General features: G+C 30.8%; 1 protein-coding gene across 2 annotated transcripts; it reads right to left on the bottom strand.

Moving 5' to 3' along the window:
- Positions 1-3,542: 3,542 nt before the first annotated feature.
- On the bottom strand, positions 3,543-7,497 carry LOC111280447 (uncharacterized). 2 transcript variants are annotated; one of them, XM_022867860.2, is made up of 5 exons: positions 7,208-7,460; positions 5,660-5,722; positions 5,005-5,508; positions 4,187-4,321; positions 3,543-3,951 (listed from the first exon to the last, which is right to left on the bottom strand). In XM_022867860.2, exons 1-5 carry the CDS (start codon positions 7,310-7,312, stop codon positions 3,859-3,861), a joined length of 900 nt encoding a protein of 299 aa, XP_022723595.1. In that variant the 5' UTR covers positions 7,313-7,460; the 3' UTR covers positions 3,543-3,858. The 2 variants fall into 2 exon arrangements, with proteins under 2 accessions (XP_022723595.1, XP_022723604.1); XM_022867869.2 differs by lacking the exon at positions 5,660-5,722 and having other exon boundaries at positions 7,208-7,497.
- Between the last annotated feature and the right edge of the window lie 8,205 nt (positions 7,498-15,702).

Genomic DNA, 15,702 nt, shown 5'->3' with positions numbered 1-15,702 from the left:
TTGGCGGAGATTGCCGGTTGGATACAGGGGATTCCAAATGATAACGTAAGTGATGGTTTGGTCTGTTCAAGGTGTACAAATCTGTATTTTGATACTTCGGAGAGGACGAATTTTGGGCAGATAGATCTCTGAGTCCAATAATGTTCAGCTTGTGCCGATTATTAGCTAATCTTCAAATCCCAGCTTCAAGAGGAAACCCGGCAAGCAGCTGAAAGTGAATGACAGCCAACAAGCAGCTTATTCAGAAATTATCAATGTTTTCTTGAGAATATGACAAGTTGATAATATATTTATTTATGGGTTTGGTCAGGTTGGGTCACTACTATGATGCAACAAAGACTCTGATCCATGTTTGGAGAAGATGTCCTGTTTTCGACCAATTTGCAGCGCAATTGAAGTTAACAATTTCTATTTTCTTTAGAGAGAGAAAAGGGGGTTGACCCATATTTTTCTGTGTTTTCTTTGTTGATGAATGATTCAGAAGTCTTTTTTAATAACATATTATATATATATATATGTATGTATGATTCAGAGGTTGAAGAAGACGATTAATCAATATGTAATAATTTTGGGAAGATGGATCATGGAAATAAACAATTTTTTTTAATTAATTTGGCCCCTGTACCGTCAATTGCTTCTGCTCAAAGTCCAACAGATGAAGCAATAAATAAATAAATAAGTCTAACAGATGAAATGAGATTGTACATCTAATTCTAAACATGGATTTCACTGCATCTGGATGTGGCAGTAAGCTGGAGTCAAAAATGGATTGCACTGGTTGGTCAGCCAGGGAAACCATGATTGGTAGTGTGGGAGATATGTTGGAAAATTGGTTTTCGTATGATCATGGCCGTGCCCAATAGCCAAAAAACCGGAGAGAGAGAGAGAGATGTTTTAGTTCGGATCACGTGAATCAATGGATAGTTCAGAGATATGGAGTTTGACTTTGGAGTCAATATGAATGATGCTTTTGAAGAAGAACAATGGTGACATAGAATGATCATAGAAGAAGATAGCAGAGAACGAAGAGTTTTAAAAGAAAATAAATTATGAGATTAATGAGGAAAATGACAGATTGAACAGATTGCCGAGGGAAGGTGGTGAAGTTGTCGGAGAATAGTTTATTCTGAGATTGCATTTTCATTCTACTAATTTCTAGGCCCTGGAAAGGGAAAACTAGCGTTGATCCTTTCAACGGAGGGATTGATCAATTTATGCATCTATTTATATTGAAAACCCAAAGTTCATCGGGGACAAAATACATGTCCCAATTTTTTTGGATCTTCCATTTTTTTATTTAGTGACAAAAAAACTTTTACAAAGACATTAAAATTTGGATTCGAATCAAGTTATCCTCTTCTCCTTTTCATATAATAGGATGTTGTATTCCTTTGAATAAAAAAAAAATTCTTTATTTCGGAACTAATAAAAGTTTCTAAGTAATTAAACATTAAACATGTACGATCTAAGGTGTTTTGGGCTTTTTTTCGGCTACATAGTTTGAACTTGTTTTGTCACGGTCCATTAATTACCTGCCTAAATTGAAGCGACTTTGTGTATTTTCAACGTTGCAGTCATTGTTCCAAATGACAAGTATATTGCATCCAAAATTTCATTCAATTGATTTAAAATTTTTTTTTAAAAAAAATAATATTTAATAAATTTGAGATTTACATTTTAACATTTGTAATTTTTTTATTATTTCAAAATCTCTTTTGTATTAAGAAAGGCAAAGAATATCCTCGCACAAAAGTTGGGTTAAGAAATGACCAGACCTCTTTTTTTGTTGGTCATTGATCTATTTTCAAGTCCAAACTTGCCTAATCAAGGCTACTGTCTGATTTGTTAGGGCAAGGTAAATTTAAAATTTCAGTTCGGAAGCCATGACTATTGCAATATTTGTGGAGTCTTGGAATATTCTGATGAAATCTTATATTTCATGTCTGCCAAACCCTTGTCATGATTAGTCAGAAGATGGCCACAACCGCTGACTGGCATGAGCTCCCAACTTTGCACTTTCAAGGCATGGTCATGGTTTACTTTATTCCCTTGTATCTCATTTTAATCAAGAGCAAACTCAGTGTGCCTGAGACATTTGCAGAACTTATGTTTTATGTGGCTTGTGCACATAAAAGATTTCTTTGGACATGCCTGTTCGAGCTGATTCCTGGTGAACAGTCTCAAAAAATTGGAACTGTTCGAAAGAAAATAACTGCATGTGGGCCTCAACACCATAAGAGGATTGAGATGGTAAAAGCCCTAAAATGTTAAAACTGCTTTAGAAGCAAATGTAACTGAAAACATTTAGAGGGAAAAAAAACATCGAAATATAGCAGGAGAACGACAGAGTTTGTGGAGATAGACTGAGGCAGCAAAGTACTCTTTCTTCCGAACAAAACTTTCCTGATAGCTCTGGAATTTGTAAGATGGGATTCTCCTCTCTGATTTGTCCTCTTGACTCTGGCAAAGCAACATGCATATAGACTAAGTCAATTTAAAACAACACGTGAAAATGGTAAAAAAAAAATTTTAAATGTGATTGATTTAAAATTTTAATAAAAATTATATATAAATTTAATGAAAATAAAAAAAATATTTCATAAAAATTATAATATGTAATTTTTGTATAAAATATAATATAAATAAATAAATTGTCAATATTTAACGTAAATACTAAATTATGCAGAAATAGTTGCAGGGAAATTTTGATAACCGACTCTAGCCGTCTGATGGACTTTAGAACTAGTGTCCGTGAAATGTAAGTTCCGAACAAGAAGTAGAAGCGTAGATACATCCGTTTGACGTCATACGAACGTTTAACTCAGCTACCATTTACTGAAACTGGGGATGTCTAGTTAGTGAGCTTAATGTTCCATAAGCCAGAGTAACTAGGGACGGGCAACCTGCAAAGTAGTGGTGTATTGTCAACTTTATACTTTTACTGTTTTATTACAACCGCAGTCCTAGTCCAACTATGTAATGATTTATTTCTTTGTTTCTTGTCCCGTCCCGTCCGTATTCTCCGTTCTACCCAACAAGAACTGTTGGCTCAACTGACTACTAAGAATGATATTACCACAGTTGAAATTCCTCGGTGTTTGTCCACATGTGAGAATTATGGCAGCAATGAGTGGTGGGCATTAAACTCCCAAAGTAATCATACTTCTTTGAAAAATGTCAAATTATTGAAAGTTTCGGCAATCATTCCAGCATTGAAGCCGAATGGACACATCACACCTAATTAAAAAGAAAAGGACTTCCTTGACAGGTCGTATATGCTTTGGTGCCATCATGGAAAAAATCGAAAACCTTTCTGCTCGTGAAATAAGATTGGCAGCAACCGCAGTCCAATATGAAGAAATTGATTTGATTGCCTGATGAGCTCGTGATGGAACAGAAGCATTTGCGCACACCAATTATAGGTATTCTTTATCATCAACCTTTCCGAGGAAAGGGCAACTTCAGTAGTGAGCCTTGATTGTTGCACAATAACAAACCAGATACATGGGGAAATTACTAAATGTGATCAGAGAGGACCAAGATGGAGAAAACATCATCATTTTATAAAACATATATGAACAAGTACAAATTTCTGCTCTGCCATTTTATTGAACAAACACTTATGTACATACTACTTGGCCATTTCCGTTATAAAGGAAGTTATTACAGCAAAAAAGGTAGAGCAATTTCTCAGGAGCTGGCTTCTGGTTTATTTAGCATTACCTGTCTAAGATTTCCACAAAGGCTATATATGGAAGTTTACACTAAAACTCTTTTCCTTTTTTTTTTTTCCATTGCCTCACTGGTCCTAGCTACTTCATTCCTGCTTTACTTACTAATCATACGATTAGTCAACAATTATTGCCTCTTGGAGTTGTCATATTCATCAGTCCTTGCAAACCTTCCACGAATCCTTGGTTGACTGTCAGCAAGAGCCTTCCTGCAAGCATACTGGACAAAGAAAACCGTATCATCAGTTTCAGTACAGAAATATGAAAAACTTCCACGAATCCTTGGTTGACTGGCTAACAAAGGGTCAGAAATGGAATATGAAAAATAACCATGGAGTCTGTGCACGTACTCCTTGCCAAACGCCAAAGGCAGTTAGTCATCTTTTTAGATGTTAAAAGCCAAGCAACAAATGCAAATGACATGTACTGGAATGGAAACAACTTTTATTTTTTACCTTGATTTTCCTTCCAAAGTTCCTTTTTGTCTTCTTATTCCTGTATCTAGAGAGCTTTTCCCTTCGATCTTCAGTAGAACAGCTGCTGACAATTAGTGGTCGCTGGATAATGCTCACATTACCGTTGCCAAGAGTCTGTCATAAAAACTCAGTATCAATGACCCAACCCATTCTGTAGAAACGCCAGAAACATCTAAAAGTTTCTCAGTCGCTAGACTTTGTTACAAATATAATACATGCTCAGTGCTCAACTATAATTTGCTGAGTCACTTGATTCTGGTGGATTTTAAGAGGGTAATGACAAATGAAACACTGGATTTTTCTTTTTTAAAAGACAAAAGAAGGAACATGTTTGAATTTTAGATATCAGTAGGAATTTAACTGTAAAGCAGGATCCACATTGCTTCTTGGTGTGATTTTGATAAGGGATAAACATTGTTGTGTATGTAAGTAGCTTCTACAAGTATTTATTAAAGTCTTTGTAATGGAGAGAACATGTTAGCAAATTAAACCCAAATGGTTTATACTAGGTCAATTTTTGGGTTCCAACAGTAAAAGTACAGCAGAAGGTGAAAGTTGAATAGCAGAAGAGTCATGAGTGGAAAGATACCTCTAATTAGACAAGGTCCAGGTAATTCAAGGAAGAGGCTCTTAACAATGTAAAATCTAGTGCATCAGCTAAATAAATCAAGTCTTAAATAGGATAAAGAAAGGAAATGGTATTCCACACAAATGCCAACAGGAAAGCTAACAGCCTCAATATCAGTCACTGGACAAGAAAAAAGGTGGAAAACAATGCAAAAATAATTAAGGCTGACCTTTATATCTCCTTCACTAAATGCTCTCCTCATTCCATAAACAGAACCAAAATCAATTCCAGGGAAATCCAGAAAATTAGGCTTGATTGCAGCCGCTTGCATCCATTCCATTGAGCTTAAACAACCTGAGCTGACACTTTTCTGGAATGGAATGTCGCAGAACACTTCATTTTCTTGATTTTGGATTTCATCTGTCTTCATAACAGGAATTTTGACATCCAGGACCTCAGGCAGTGGAGTTTCTATTCCTGCTTGTGCCATCAGATCCTTCTCACACTCATAGAGAGCCTCTAAAAGCTGCACATTTTGAATTGATTCAATATCTGCAGCCTTAAGTCCCTGTGAAGTAATGACATCTTCACCACACGAGATTAATGAGATGGCTGCAGTCATGGGATCAAGGTCCATGATTGGTTCCTCAATGATGGGTTCTGGAGCTTTGAACAGATCACCTTCTCCTCCCAGGTCATATTCAGATATAGTGGAGGTCTGAACCAGGTTGTTCTACATTAGGCAAAAACAGATAAAGGAAGGTTAAGAAACAAGTACTATTAACTGTAGAATAGGATCTTTTGCAGAATGAAACAAAAGGCGTAGAAGCTAAAACAATAATTCAGTATTAAAATCTTAAAGATTAATACAGGCATAAACAGACCTTGATTTGCATTGTCCAAAGAGAGCAGGAGCTGTATTCTACAAAAAGCTTTGGCCTAGAGCCCTAGACAAAACAATACAATTTTTTACTATCCCCAAAATATGAGTTCAATTTCATTACATCTTTTCTTTTTCTCTGATAAAACGGTCTTGTTATATACAGTCTTTCAAATGAATTGCCCCACATCAGACAAATTAAACTCAAACAGCAAGATTCTAGCACAAAGGTCAGCAACCAACTTAGCTTATCATGAGAATTTAAATGCGCTCCTCTGTCTCTTACTTCTACACCATCCACAAAAACCGGTTGAGGAATACAACGAAATTCAAATATTTGATTGTTTAAGGAATCAATCTAAATTTCATTTTATTAAGAACTCACTGAAGCTTAAACATATTTGTGCTATACAATACCTAATTCTGCCCGCATAAACTAGAGTTTATATAGGCCAAAAGGAAAACGAACCAGAGATAAATACTGATTGTGGCTTCTATCTATGTTCAGTGTGCACATACTAAAAGTTCATATCTTAAGACATACAAATTACTAATAGCAATCACACTCTCTCTCATAATCAAAATTTTGATGAACTTTGCAACAAATAACAAAAACTCCAAAGCCTCACAGGCAACAATTTTCTTTCAGTAACAGGAGAAATGTTTATCAGAAAATCACCCTTTTTACACAAAAAGATCTATAACAACCATTTCAAGGGTAATTTTTGTTTCTCCTACTTTCTCCAAAATTTATTTTTCACTTTTGACACCAACTAAACTAAAGCGCAATATGAACCTCTTGTACTTCACAAACATTTTTCCCCTTTATACTAAAAACAAATTGACTTTTTCTTTTTAATCTCTGTATAAAAGTGGGCTAAAAAGTGAAAAAACCAAATAACCAGTTCACACCAAATAGTTGAAGAAAATGGAAGAAATCTTCAAGAACACGGAACTCGTGATAAGGAAATCATTTTCCAATTATATTCCAACTTTTCTTTGTTTTTTTTCCTTTTTCCTGATCCAGCATGTAAAGAATACTTTCAATTTTTTTACATTTCAGCCTTGTTTGGTTACTGAGAAAGTGTTTTAAGAGAATAAACTAATTAAAGTCCCCCACTTCCCCCTTTTACTAGGACCCAAAAAGCATAAAACAGGAAGTCTGAAGCTTCCAAAACACATTTTTTTCCACTGTTCTTCGTAGTCATTAAATGGGAACATTAATAAAAATTTCCCTAGAAATCGAAATCTTTGACATGGGAAAATGAAGTTCCACTATGAAATCACACAAAACCTTGAAATTTTAGCCGAAGCACAAAATTGTTTCCATTTTTTGCTCCATTTTAAAAGCAACAAAAACAAAGAATCACTACAAAGAACAAAGTAAACACTTAATTAAAGATCAAAGACCCCAATTCTTCAGCTATAGACAATCAGAGCTAAAACCCATCTCAAACTAGACCCAATCGAACAAATGCAGATCATCCAAAAGAAACCATATCAGTGAAAGTGAGAAAAAGAAATCAGAGACAAAGATTGAGATATTCAGTACCATTGGAGCATTGGGCTTCTGGGTTTTGCAGAACTCTTCGAACTGCTCAAAATCTTGAGCAAAGTTCTGCATGTAAGGGAAAAATAGCTCTGTCTCTGCATACATTTCTCAACCCACAACGCACACTTCCCTTGATTCTTTAGAGAAAGACAAAAGTTTTTATCTCTCTTAACCAAAAACAGATATCACTTCACCTGAAAACAGTGTTCCAAAGTAGAGCAAAGAACTAACTTAAAAACATGGCAGCCTAAATGCTAGAGAGAGAAATCTAGGTTGGCTTTGGCTTTGATGTAGGACTTAACGAAGAGAGAGAATTTATATACTCACAATCATCAGATGGTGCCCCTATTAGTTTTGCAGTAAGATTTTTAGAAAAAAAGAAAAAGAAAAAAGTGATGTAATCAAATAGGAAATACTATAACAAAGACAAATTGTAAAAGGACATGATTTACTGTTTTCTGTCCTCGTTGTCTCTTATCATTGCTCCTTTGTTTCACAGAATAAGTATTCTTATAATTAATAAAATAAATATAATTATTGCTTTTTGGATTATAATAACATTTTTGTATTATTATACGAGCAATTTGCACAGGTGAATGCACCATACCTTCGGACATTTTCGTGACCTGGACAGTGCTCATCACTCTCTCCGACCTACATATCTCATGTCAGAGAGGAATAATTTTTCCAACGCGGTTTTTGTGCACGTGTCGTACACTTGCTCATGTACGTGGATGGTATACTCGGCTGCAGCAGCAATTTCCCTTTTTTTTTTTTTTTTTTTTTTTTGGGTTGCAGTCCAGATTTTGTTGCTAGTCAAACAAGTGGAGAAAGAAAAGTAGGCAATTGACTGACAGGATTTTTGTTCTTCCCTCTGTTTGAAGGCATTTTCCCACCGCTCTGGTTTTTTTTTTTTTCTTTTTATATATTTTATCTTCCGAACTCTTCATATTAATCTCTTGAATAGAAATAGAATATAAGAGAAGCATGTTCATTTTCACTGCATAGATTTTAGCTGATACTGGAAAATTTTACTCTTTATAAGATTTTTAAGTTGGATCTTTTACATAAAATCAACATGATTTAACCATTAACAAAAAAATTTTTAATTTTATAATCGAAATTAAAATATTATTATATATTTTTAATTAATTTTTAATTTTTATTATACTTAAAAAATATATATTATTTAGTTAAACTTGATAATAAGATTTTAAAAATAATAATTAATAGACGTGATATTTTTTCTTTAACATTTATAGTATTCCCTCTGTTTTTTTTTTTTTTTTAAATATCCTAAAATTATATATATTTTAATATTTAAAATTTTTACTTTTTATATTTTAGAATTAATTTTTATGATTTTTTTACTTTTTAACATTAAAAATCATAAAACTTTAATTTCATAAAAAAATTAATTTTAATATTAAATACATTAAAATTAAAATTTTTTTCTTAAACTCCATGAAAATCAATATAAAACAAACAAATAGGAATGAGTGGAGTAATTATTATTGATCTAAAAATTTGGAAAGATACCAAAATGGATAACATGATTGGAATTATAAATTGAAAAGATCTAAAGAATTATCACTACAATATGTATTGTTTGAGAATTGAACATTACTTAAATGGGGATGATACTAAAAAGGAAAGCTAGTAACGAATTTGAATCTAAACAAAAGAAAAAAAAAAAAAAAAAAAAGCTTAGCTTGGTTCATCGTCAATGCAATTATTGAATTTAACAAAGAAAAGCTAAATCCTGTAGCACTCGCATGCTTATAAAATCCTGATAAATTATTTTATTCATTATTAATAAAATTTTTAAATTTTATAAATTAATTTTAAAAAATAACACATTATTTAGAAAGTGTTAAAAAATAATTAAAAAAATTATGAAACATATGTCGGTATTTAAATTTCGTTTGTAAAATTAACAAATTTTACTGACATTGGATAAAAAATAAACTCCAAAATCTATACCTCATATCTATATCCCATTGCATCAAATCTTTGTTTTTGCATAATTTTAGTGAATTAAGTTAGAATTAACCAATCTAATTAAAAACTTAAATTGATTTTGATAAGACATAATAATATCTTATCATACTATAAAAGCAAATGCCATAATGAAAAATGGGTCTAAGCCATGTTCACATTCACATAGATGATATAACAATAGTTTCTACTATTTTTTTTTAATGAAATTAAAGTAAAATTAAATTTAAGCAACAAGAATAGTAATGGTTTAATCAAAATCACCGATAGAGTTTTGAATGTTTAATCAATAAACTTTAATTTTGTGCCCACTAAGCATAGTTAAAGGCTTATGCAAAAATGCTCACATATTCCACCAGTCATGCCTAATACATTGTTAACACTTGGATTAGCATTTAACAATAATAAAGAAAAAAAAACACACACACACACAATAAAGCAAAGGTTTTATTATATTATAAAATTATTCTTTTTGATGTTTCAACGCCGTTTTGATTTTGATTTTGATTTCGAATTTAATCAAAGATGATATTATACGCCGATGGAAGAGAATAATTATAATAATAATGAAATAATTTTCTTATGTTATGCTGATTTGAAATAAATGAAAGATTAAAATGAAATGAAAAGATCTGAGGCAATCATATTGAGTTATGAACGGCCAACAATCATGACCAACTTGCATCCTTTACGTCCAATAAGTTAAAAATTGATCCATCATTAAGCCGGTTTTAAGACATTAATAATGCAATGAACAGGAACTGAATCATGTCGGTCTTGAAGATGAAATTCATGTTGGTCCTGAAATGTAAACCTGCTAACCATATCTATAAGGAAAGTAAATAACTTTACAGCTAGAGCTCAGGCATCTTAACAAGAATTGTAGGCTAAAACAGGAAAACATTGTACGAAATTCATAACAAATTTGGACATGGTAGAATAACTCATTTATCCTTTATTGAGGAAAAAAATAACATATATATATATATTATTTTTGTCTTCCATTTTTTATCTAATAGTTAAAGAGGTTTTATGAAGATATAAAGATCTTGATTTCGAGTCAAAATCTCTTTTCACTTTTTTTTTTTAATTTTTATGAAATTATATAAATCACTCAAAATTTAACTTATGAAAAATTGGTTCAACGATTAAATTCATTTATCTCGTTACGAGATAGTTTGGACACAACACTATATCAATGAAAATTTTTGAGAAGCACAACTTATGATACAAGATTAAAGTAATTAATTAGACTTTGAATTTTTTTATAAAAGAATCCTTATGATGGTATTCATTCATTCTTTGAAAATAGAAGATCAATCATATTACATTAAATTCGTTCATTCTATATTTAAATAATGGTTACATGCTACTTGCTGGTGAGTTCTGATGGTTTGAAAGCAAAGTGTAAGCAAACGAAGGCAGGTCAAATCTGTCAACCAAGTAGTGCCTAGTTGCAATATTGGTTATGGCGACTAAATCAACTTGTGTGGCTTCTAAAATTAATTAATCATATCTTAAACAAAGTTGTAATAAGCTGAAGTGAAAGGTTCCAAAATTGGATTGTGAAAGTGAAAGAGTTTCATCCTTTTATACCAATTTAGAATTCAAATCCTAATCGTAATCAAAAAAATTAAAAAAATAATTTATATTTGATATATTGTTAATGTATAAATTTTATATATTATTGATAAATTAAATGATGATAATTCATTAATGAATAAATATTAATCATTAAAATAAATATATACAAATTAAAATAATTTACTCATTAATGAGGTATTATTATCAGATTCATCTCATTAATAAATTATTATTATCTAATTCACTGATAGTGTGTAAAATATATACATTAATAATGTATTAAATATAAATTAAAAAAAAATTATCCTTTTGTACAGTTCTAGTTAAAAAGCAAAAACTTTTTTCTAAGCCTCGGCACTTTTTTACTTGTTTACTAAATTAGGGTAATTTTGAACTTAATTCTTAAAACAAGAGACTTGATGTACATGGGATTCACGTCAGACATACATAACAAATCACAAGGTACTTTTTTCTTTTATTTTCCATCGTTGATTCAAACTAAATTTTTAAATATTTTCCCATTCTTCAACAACCTCTCTTTCTGTGTTGTGTTTTTGGATTGTGAAGGTTTTTTTTCCCTGTGCTAAGTAGATGATATAGAGACTAAATTAAAGAAAAAGATGATGGCAGGAGAGATCTCTTGGAGGGGATGACGAAAAATTTTGCTTTTTTAATCTCCCAAAACGAGTAAAAAATCACAACCTCCCCTATCCGATCTCCCCTTTCCCTTACATCTTGCCTTTGTTACAAAGACCATCATCGCAAGTGTATCCGCACCGTCTACAGGAGAAATAAAGCAAACATGAGAAAGACATAAAGCTTTCACTTCTCTCTTAATTTTTCAGAAAAATAAATTCCCCAATACCCATACCTTGTCTTTTATAGTTTCTTAAGATATTGATTCTTAAACAACCCTTTATTTAAAAAAAAAAAAATTTCTTATGCACATATAACAGCATAATATGAATTTACAGTTGGAAACTAATTTTCTTTTTCTGTCAGCACTGCATAAGACTCTCAGTAAAGCAAACAAAATTGACCATGGTATTATTTACTCAAGACATGTGGCCTCCAATCCTTCATGGCAGTTATTTTTATTCTCTGATTCCATGTCTTGAGAAGGAAACCTTTGACAAGCCTCAATTAGTTCAACTTTGGTCAGGGAAAGTTGTTTATCAAAGTTTTCATTTATCGACCTCTGCTTTTCAACTTGGCCTTCAACCATTTCCTCTGTTTTTCTAAAAGCATCTAACTCTGTCAGTAAGTTTGCAATGGTTTTTTCATATTCCTCAAGTCAATTCAACAGAGAGTCACTCCTATTTGCATATATACATGGGAGAAACGAAAGGGTAAATGAGAGAAAAAAAGTGAAGTGGAATTTTATGCTGACGTGAAATCTTATTATGCAAAATTAACTGATTTTAGGAATAAATTTTAAAAAACTCTAGTTAAAGAAATAAGATACCAAACAACCTTTAAATGAAAATCGTACATCTTTGACTATACTGCATGCAATTTTTTTTAAAGAGGTACGATAACAAAACAATAATATTAAAAAAAAGTTAATTAATTACTAATGATTTTTTTATAATTTTCGTTGGAATTTTTAAATTTTATAAATGGGATTAAGAAACTCAAAGGTATTTTTTTTATAATATTAATTTTTTATTTTTAATATATTCTAATTGAGAAATGTGTCACCTGCACTTATAAAATAAAAAATGAGATAATTTTTTTAATAATTATTAATTACTGATGAAAAAATGGAAAGCAAAAAAGCCTGTTCAATATGAGAATAGAGATGTGTTCGATCCCTTTCTGAAGATTTAGAAGCTTCTGGGTAAATTCAGGAGTATGCATCGTGACTGACAAGATATGCAAGCAACTGGGTATCCAAGATCTTGCTTGGAAAGAAAATCATTTTTTTTTCTATCTTGATGAGGAAAAAAACAGAAAGCAATATTAGCTGTAAAACGATCGATAGATTCTGTCTTCCAATTTGATCAAAATTATTCAAATTCTCCATCAATGTGGCGAGCCCTATTCCTCCACACTGCAATTTGGATTTAACAAACAGTTTCTTCAAAGTTTCGACCTACTTTTGTCTTTCCCCTTAAAACAGTCCAACTTCCAATAAATTAGTCAATTAGTAGATTCATATATTCATTGAAAATATATAAAAAAAATTATTAAATTATAATTTGTGTTAACACATCAAACATGATTTTTATTTATTTTAAATTATTTCGTTTTTATGTCTTTTTAACATATTATATCATTGTGTTAAAATTATCAAACTTTATTTCAAATATAAAGCAAAAATAAATAAAACAAGCAATGAAAATTGAAAGAAAGGAAAACTTGAGAATAAGATATAGGCTTTAGGGTATAAAATGTTGTTAATTAATTGCTTAATGAAGGAAGATCGGTTTTATTTATCAAGTTTTTGTTAGTATAAATAAATAAAAGAAGAAAAATAATAGAAAAGAATTTTGGCTTTGAGGGGTGAAGAATATCTTCTTAAAGGTAATTATGCCTTTAGGATACAACAAAGCCTCAAACTCTTCAATTAGAAACAGTGAAAATGATTATACTGAAAGATTTATTTATAATGAATGAACAGACATAAATTTTTGTTCAAATAATTATGACCTTCTATATAATCATAACTTTTACAAATAATAATTTATTTATATTCAAATAGTTATGACCATTTGTCATATGATAATTATTTCTGTTCAAACATAATTATTTAAAATATAAATAAAATTAATACAAAAATTAATTTTATTCATTAATGATTAAATCTTTCTATCCAATGTAGTTTTCGTTATATTTTAAACTACCAACAATTTTACTACCCCATTTCAAAGCACATGAAAGCAAATATCTGAAGCTGCTTGAAATGATATGCTACTATTCCTTTTTCTTTTCTCGGAGATTATCAGGAAAACAAACCCTTGATTAAAGAGACAGATCCAAGTTGCAAGCAATGAGACAAAACTTTAAACGATTCAGGTTTAGGGTTTAGCCAAGAAAAAAATAATAAAAATTTTGAATTAAACCCTTCAATTTGATGGGATTGCATACAACTTTCACACAAAATTTTTTATTTATAAAAGTTTTGCAGAAAGTTTAAGCTGGTTGTCACTTTCTTGGGACAAATTTGGTGTGTTGAGATGATGGAATGGTTTTAAAGAAAATGGTGGATCGTTCATAGTTTCCATATTTGCTTTAATTATAAATGTCTCAGTTCAATCCAAGATCAGCCAAAGCAAAGTGACAAATTAAGGTATACAACAAAGTTGCTAACAGGACCACACGTTTTTGCCTTGCTGGTTAATGCTAGATGGAGGAATTTTTGTCTGAGATTTATTTATTGAAATAATATTTAAATAAATTTTTTAATTTTATAAAAATTAAAATAAATTCTCAAATTTTTATTACAAAAATTAAGATTATAAATTTTTACTTTATTATAATTATATCACTTATTAAATCTGAAAATAGATTAATACAATTCAACTATTAGAATTGCTAAAATAATATTTCTTTTAATATTTGTAATCTAATTCATCCAAATAAATTTAGATAAGTATTTGATTTTTATAAATTACATTAGCCAACCAAGAAAATTTTAATGAAATATAAAATATTTGTAATATCAAAGTTCTTATTATAATAAATTAAAAATTCACAAATTTTAATTCCATATAATAAAAATCAAAACATTATTTTTACTTTCTAATAAAGTTTGAGAGTCTATTTAAGTATTAGTTCCTTATTTATTTATTTGGAAAGGTTTGAAAAAAATTTCATAATCTTTTCACTTTACTTTGGACATTAAAAAAGAAAAAAAGAAGAAGAAAAAAAAGTTTGGAATATGAAATAGTACCCATGGGATGGATCAAACATCTAAACTTAATGAGAAAACAAAATCACAAATTAAACAGTAAAATCCCACTAAAGTATTTCCCTTTCAGAAGTTTTGTTTAATTGTTGCTTACAAAGGTCAAATAGCTTTCATGTTTGAAAAGGAAAAAAAACAATAACCATGGGTGTGGGAATATGGAGTTGGGCTGTAAAGTGGGAGAATTTAAATTTTCAACCAAAGCCCTTTATAAAGTTTCGAAAGAAAAAAAGAAGGGGAGAGAGAGTGCATATGCATCTTTTCAGTGAAGAGCGACGAAATGTGGTGCACACTTTGGGATGGCTCACGGGACAGTACAAAATAAAAAAACTTTAAAATTCCCACATTTGGGAAAGCATCTAAAAAAAAAAAAAAACCCCAGAGTCACCCACACATGTTTTATTTGTTCATGTCTATGTCATTGGGCAACACTTTTGATACAATTTGATGCCTACACATGGCCAAATTCAGTGGCAGCACTTGGCATGGCCGCAATTTTTGTAGTGGACTTTAGCAGACAAAAGAATGAAAAATGTTTTGGTTATACCAGCTACATGATTAATGCAGCTGGTTGATGGCATCCATTTTCATTTTGGAGAATAATAGGGGATGATTAACAGAACCAACAAAATTGCCCCAAAATATTTTTTTTGATGGTTGAAATGCAAAACTACATAATTTGGAAGGATGGGGAATTGAATTTGAAGGCAAAACTCAAGGAAATTGCCGTTGTGTGGAAGCTAAATTTGCACTTAATTGACTTGAAAAAAGACAAAAAAGGAAACAATTGTTAATGGAGGAACGAGTGAAATGAATCCAGTCATTTTATTGGTAGCTGTAGCAACTAATTACTTTTTTAAGTTTGAATTTGCTTTCCTACTAATTTGGATTTTGTCTTTATAGTTGACAAATGAGAAGAGGCAATAACTAACGTTTCCCCTGTTGATAAAACGTTTACCTCATTTTAACACTAACCAAAATCAGACTTCAACTTTATTTTTTT

The sequence above is a fragment of the Durio zibethinus genome, chromosome 17 (genome assembly GCF_047325235.1).
Source record: "Durio zibethinus cultivar Kanyao isolate XHJ-2024 chromosome 17, ASM4732523v1, whole genome shotgun sequence".
Classification (NCBI taxonomy): Eukaryota; Viridiplantae; Streptophyta; class Magnoliopsida; order Malvales; family Malvaceae; genus Durio; species Durio zibethinus.
Note: the sequence above shows the minus strand (reverse complement) of the source record. Positions and strands in the feature narration are given on the sequence as shown.

What these genes read in the sequence shown, in the direction of transcription:
- LOC111280447 (XM_022867860.2), bottom strand. Translation starts at nt 7,312, where the DNA reads ATGTATGCAGAGACAGAGCTATTTTTCCCTTACATGCAGAACTTTGCT. An exon ending in TTAGTGAAGGAGATATAAAG is followed by an intron (nt 4,322 to 5,004) that starts GTCAGCCTTAAT and finishes TTTTTATGACAG; the next exon opens with ACTCTTGGCAACGGTAATGT. An exon ending in ACTTTGGAAGGAAAATCAAG is followed by an intron (nt 3,952 to 4,186) that starts GTAAAAAATAAA and finishes TTCTTTGTCCAG; the next exon opens with TATGCTTGCAGGAAGGCTCT.